The following is a 6636-nucleotide window of genomic DNA, read 5'->3' as shown; positions in this document are numbered from 1 at the left end:
AATTGTGTGAGAGGTGAAGAGAAATATAGCTTACAATCGACATAGTTAGGATGCTCTCTCAGAATATTCTTGTACAGTTTCTCTGCTTTATCGTACTCGTGGGTTGCTTCGTAGAGTCGCGCCAAGTTGTAGGTTGTGGTTACTGAGATGGCGCTGTAGTATGTCTCATCGTGCTGTGCTTCGTGTCGGGAGCGTTCAAGTGAAGCTTCATAATATTTCTGAAAAGACATCAACGATCAGCAACACTAAACTACATAAACGGCACGTTTTGGAATGTGTGTGTGTGTGTGTGTGCATGTGCTTTTTTTTAAGGGGGGACTCAATGTTACTTTGTGTTCAATCCCACTGCATGGCACCTTGGGTAAATGAATCCAGGTACAGATATGGATGTGTGGTTTAAGTTCATTTTCCATTCAAGTGGTTCTCTGCAGCATCTTAGATAAATGACTTCTACTATAAGCTTAGAAGTAGATTTTGGTAGACGGTAACTGTGTAGACCAGGGGTTTTCAAACGGTGGTCCGCGGACCATAGGGGGTCTGCAAGGACAAGACAGGGGGTCCGTGGACAGCAAATACTTTTTATGGGCAATTTGATTCTATATATGTTTTTAATTGAAATCTTTTAATTGACAATAAACCTATTTTGTTAAATACTGTTAAATAAATAAATGTAAAAATATATGTTATTTTAAGCAAATATTTATGTGTAAATTTCATAAGCGTTTATAAGGTAAAGCCTGAAATATAAAGGGGTCCGCAAGTCAAAAAGTTTGAAAACCCCTGGTGTAGAAGACCAACATATACATACACATACACACAAAGATGTGTGCATTTGTGTGTGTATATCTTATTTGTGTCAGTCATTAGTCTGTGGCCATGCTGGGGCACCACTAGTGAAAAATCTACACTGGTGAGACAAAAATACCAATAAACGAGTGGACTGCATAAAAATACCATGTGTTAATTCTTCCACGTGAGTTGCAGACATTCCCTTGTCACTGTAAATGCAGTTAACCGGTTGCTATTCCTGCTCAACTAAGAAATCTATAACCAACACAGTTATTGTTTACAAAATGTATGAAGTCAAATACACCCCGCCCCCAAGCATTCTGTATATATTACTCAATGTGGATACATTGTAGAAAGCCACAAAACTGCAATATTTGTCTTGAGACACCACCTCTTATAGGTGTATAGTGCTAAAAAACACAAGTGATTTTTCAGCAGTAGATGGAAAGCATCTAGCAGTGGCAGTGGAATTGTTGAATCTGGATTTCTGCGTCTTTGTGCATCATCATCAGCATGTATCGACTTAGCAACCGTATGCTTAGACAAATTTAGCCTCTAACGATATAGAAAAACAGTGATTAACAGAAACATTGATTCACAAATAGCTGTCAGGCTTGGTAAAAAGTTCATTATTAGTGATGGAAGTAGTGTTAGTTCAAAATAGCATTGTGTACACCTTACTTAATGTGAATTTACAAAATAACAAGAAATCATTGGTGCTGTCACAGTGCTTATCATAGCAAATGAGACGGAAAATTACATAAAATACAAACCTTGGATTCCATGAAATTGCCAATTCTAAAATGTAAGGCAGCCACATTGTTAAGAATCTCGGGTGGCACATCAGCTTGAACTTTATCTTTCAGAATTCTGGTGGCAGTGCCATACGCCGAAAGGGCACCCTGTAAATAAGAAAAGCATAAAATTCTACATCTAAAGGGAATCAATTTCCTATGGGATAACAAGGGAGCTTCTTCATCTATTAGAAATAGCAAATTGGAAAAAAAGGTCTTGGCATGGTTGGCATCAGGAAGGGCATCCAGCTGTAGAAACCAAGACAAACCATACTGGAGGCTGGTACAGCTCTTTGGGTTACCAGTCCCAACCAAACCAGTCAAACCCATGCCAGCATGGAAAACGGACACTAAATGATGATGATGATGATGACAGTGTCTCTCAAACCATTATTGTTACTGCCATTTAATGATTGTTTTTCCATGCTAGCATGGGTTGGATGGTCTGACAGGAGCTGGCAAGCCAGAAGACTGCACCAAGCTCTACTGTCTGCATCGGCATGGTTGCTACAGCTGGATGCCCTTCCTAATGCCACCTACTGGGTTTCCTGCACAAAGGAAAAAGACGAGATGGTCATAACTGGAATGCCTTTAATCATAAGTCCGTTTGATCAGGGATAATTTAAGGCTAAACAGCAACAGTAATCATACAGGTTCCTCAATGCACACAGAATTCAACATTGTGTAGTCACCCTTGCAGCCTAACAAAGCACCTTCATACACTCAATTCACTACATACACAGGCTTGCACGATGTCATCATGTTCCCACTCTTCTCCCCAACTCATCTCTTTCTGTTCTCTTCAATGTACTCTCCTCACTCCCCACTCCACTCACCATATAACAATGTATCACCATGCCCCCACCCCTCACCACTAACATACTACCTGCACTCATCTTGTGTACATACACACACACACACATCAGCACAAGATGTCACCTCATGCTTCCTTCCTCAACAGTCATACAGCACAAGGTTCTCTCACAAGTCTCCTCTCCCTCCAACACATCACTCCTCTTCCTCCAACACAAGGTTCCATCACATCTCCTCCCAGCAACACATCACTCAGCACAAGGTTCCCTCACAATTCTCCTCTTCCTGCAACACAAGATTCAATCACAACTCCTCCTCTAAAACATAACTCCTCCCACCTACAACCACACAGCACAAGTTTCCTCCTCCTCCTCCTCCTCTTCCGATACTTTACTTACCAAGACATCAGTTTGTTCCAGAATCTGAGCTAATTCAATCCAGGCCTCAACATCCTCCGGGAACTGTTCAGTGACCTTGCGGAGGTGTTGCTGAAATATATCAATGGAAACGTTAGAAAAAAAATCAAGATCCCCCCTTGCTCCGTTCTCACAACAAACACAAAGTCAGAACAGGACAGGCCAAGCTGGAGTCATTGTACTTACTCTTTTACTTGTTTCAGTCATTTGACTGCGGCCATGCTGGAGCACCGCCTTTAGTCGAGCAAATCGACCCCAGGACTTATTCTATCGGTCTCTTTTGCCGAACCGCTAAGTTACGGGGACATAAACACACCAGCATCGGTTGTCAAGCGATGGTGGGGGGACAAACACAGACACACAAACATATACACACACACACACACACACATATATATATATATATATATACGATGGGCTTCTTTCAGTTTCCATCTACCAAATCCACTCACAAGGCTTTGGTCGGCCCAAGGCTATAATAGAAGACACTTGCCCAAGGTGCCATGCAGTGGGACTGAACCCGAAACCATGTGGTTGGTAAGCAAGCTACTTACCACACAGCCACACTCAGGTAAATTGGTGGGTAAAAAATAAAATAGTAACTATATAGGTTACTATAGAAATCAAAATTGGTTACTTACTTTGGCAGTATCTCTCTTGGCAACATCTTCGGAATTGGCATAAAGAGAGCCTAAAATTTTCATAGTTTCATAGTTTCCAGGTTGAGCTTTTAAGACTTTCTCAAAACACAGGGCGGCCTAGAAGGAATAAAAATTCAACAGAATGAAAAACAAGATACACCATCATCAATTCATGTTGAAACTGGCCAGATTCAGCTTCTCACACATAGCCTACAAGGTTCATTCTACAAGTAAACAATCACATCGTTGAAATCTTGAAGCAGCGAGATAATGCACAATTAATTCAAAACAATTTAAATAAATAAACATCACATTTGACAGAATAATCTGAACGCTAGAGATAAGCTGTGACATGCTGACTCTACTTCAAGTTTGTGTTCAGAGTTCATGTGTCTTTGGAATACTCAGCCACTTATGTTAGTTCAATGAGTTTAGTTGATTGAACAACTAAATACTGTATTTTTCAGTATACAAGTTGGATTATTCAGACAAAAATTTAGTCAAAAAAAGAGTGGGTTGACTTTTACACCAAGATGACTTTGGAAGACTGAAAATTCCAAGTGGAAGATTTGGAAACAGGTTGATGGTATTTGATTGTCTACACGATTTACTATATTGATTTGTATGCCGGAAAATATGGTGGACATTCTTAAAATTGATAAAAAATCTATTTTTTATATTTTTCACCCAGTCAAGATTGGCCTGGAACCAAAGACCAACTGATGAGACAACAACAAAAAAAATAAAGAAATCATTAAAAGTAAAAATAAAATAAACCAAAATAAATTAAAAAACTTAAAAAAAAAAAAAAAAGAACCCTCCGATTCACAGACAGCTAGACTTATGTACTTACATTTTCATTGTCACCACGGTAGATGTACATCTGCCCAAGGCCAAAGAATGGAAGTACAAAGCTGGTGGGTGCAAACTGAGTTGATTGATAGTAATACTGGAAAGCTTGGTCATAATCACCCTAAAATAATAATGAATAATAACACGTAAATGAATGAGGGCTGACAGCCAAAATTAGGGTCTCTTATGTTTTTTGAATAGGAGGAACAAGGTGTGTGTGTGTGTGTTTATGAAATTGTGAAAATTTGGCTGTGTTTCATGTAAGGAGGATTTTATGATCAGACGATTATGCATCACGTCTGACTGAAGAAGGGGAAACAATGTGTAGGGGAAGGGGTTAGTCGAAATTATAGTTTGTTTTAAGGAAACAACGATGGCATTATATATGTATTCTAAGGTGGAGAGCTGGCAGAATTGTCAGCACGCCGGGCGAAATACTTCATGGTATTTCGTTTGTCTTTACGTTCTGAGTTCAAATTCCGCCAAGGTTGATTTTCCTTTCATCCTTTCAGGGTTGATAACTTAAATACCAGTTGCGTAATGGGGTCGATCTAATCGACTGGCCCCCTCCCCAAAAAATTTCGGGCCTTGTGCCTAGAGTAGAAAAGATTATATATGTATTCTTATTTGCTGCACCTGATTGATAATATAAAATGTGGGTGTTAGTAAAACAATCATTTGAGGCTGGGGACATTGAACTCATTCCAATTTTATATGTGGAAGAGAAGGGATGTTATGCACACACATTAAGAAACTTGTTTCGCAGCCACATAGTCTTACTGCATAACATCTTGTCATTAACTATAGCCAAAGCCCTGTGAGTGAATTTGGTAGACATAAACTGGAAGAAGCCTTTGTGTGTGTGCGTGTGTGTAAGTAATCTTAAATTAAAAACCACAAGAATAGCAAATAGCTATTCAGGGTTTCCTCGACGAAATATTTTATTCTGCAATTTATCAAGCTGAAAGCAGTGGAATAAATTATTTCGACCAGGAAACCTTGAGTAGCTATTTGCAAAATTTGTGGTTTTTAATTTAAGACTATCTCTACTCTCTTAACTGATCGAGTGATTTTCGAATTGTTGAAGTATTACCACATAATATCGAAATCGAGTTAAATTCGATGACTGGCACCCATGCCAACATCATCTCCTTCATTGGACACGAAACTCAGCTTGCGAAGACTTATTGGGGCAAGCGAAATCGAAACCGTGATGGCACCTGTGCCCAGCTTCGCCTTTCTGGCACTTGTGCCCGCGGCATGTGTAAGGACTTTCGAGCGAGGTCATTGCCAGTGCCCTTGGACTGGCTCTTGTGCGGGTGGCACATAAAATACACCATTTGGAGCGTGGCCATTGCCAGTACCGCCTGACTGGCCTTCGTGCGGGTGACACGTAAAAGCACCCACTACACTCTCTGAGTGGTTGGCGTTAGGAAGGGCATCCAGCTGTAGAAACTCTGCCAAATCAGATTGGAGCCTGGTGTTGCCATCTGGTTTCACCAGTCCTCAGTCAAATCGTCCAACCCATGCTAGCATGGAAAGCGGACGTTAAACAACGATGATAATGATGATGTATGTGTGTGTGCATGCAGCATTGATATTGTTTTGATATTAGGTGCATGCGTGCAATAACCTTTGTATTGATATTATGTGATGATTGAAAACGAGCATCACCACTAAACAAGCAATGCTGTTTGCTTCCTGTCTTCCACGGTGAGGTATTACTGTTTGGAAACTGGCAGCCTTCTGCCCTCGTTGCTTCATCCCACTAGTTTGTTGTATTCACCTACCCATTCAGCCTGTACTATACAACCCCATTCACCACAACAGTCACTTTTTCACCCATTAGTGTTACTGTATCAGTAACAAATGTCGGCGATCCTTCGATACTAGTCCACCACAACTTCCGGTCGTTGCGCGCACGCATACTGATTACATGATTGTATAGGGCGTTTGTTTTTCAATGACTTGAAAATATGAAAAAACAACATTAAATAGAAACTCAAACCTTCTCCCCCTCAGATGCATACAGTTCTCAAACTTTAAACACATAAACACACTATACGATCATGTAATCAGTATAGGGAGGAGATACGCCACTGTGGAGGTGCGCTTCACAACGGAGGAGGAAACAATAAAGCACTCCACAGAGGCAATAAGGACAGAGGAATGGGTGCTCTTGCCTTTGTACTGCGGCAAACGTGTGGCCAAGGTGCGAGTGAGTAAGGTGCCATCCGAACTGAAACTTTAAACACATAAACACACTATACGATCATGTAATCAGTATGCATGCGCGCAACGACCGGAAGTTGTGGTGGACTAGTATCGAAG

General features: G+C 40.6%; 1 protein-coding gene across 1 annotated transcript in view; it reads right to left on the bottom strand.

Annotated features, from left to right (window-relative positions):
- Positions 1–6636, bottom strand: part of LOC106877440 (RNA polymerase-associated protein CTR9 homolog) — a 26570-nt gene that overhangs the window by 3718 nt on the left and 16216 nt on the right. Inside the window, exons 8-12 of the mRNA XM_052976669.1 lie at positions 4307–4426; positions 3454–3570; positions 2795–2884; positions 1563–1691; positions 35–218 (exon numbers count right to left, since the gene is read on the bottom strand). Of these exons, the coding sequence (XP_052832629.1) occupies positions 35–218; positions 1563–1691; positions 2795–2884; positions 3454–3570; positions 4307–4426 (640 nt within the window). The remainder of the gene's footprint in view (positions 1–34; positions 219–1562; positions 1692–2794; positions 2885–3453; positions 3571–4306; positions 4427–6636) is intronic.

The sequence above is a fragment of the Octopus bimaculoides genome, chromosome 25 (assembly GCF_001194135.2).
Source record: "Octopus bimaculoides isolate UCB-OBI-ISO-001 chromosome 25, ASM119413v2, whole genome shotgun sequence".
NCBI lineage: Eukaryota > Metazoa > Mollusca > Cephalopoda > Octopoda > Octopodidae > Octopus > Octopus bimaculoides.
This window is presented reverse-complemented; position numbering and strand designations above follow the sequence as displayed.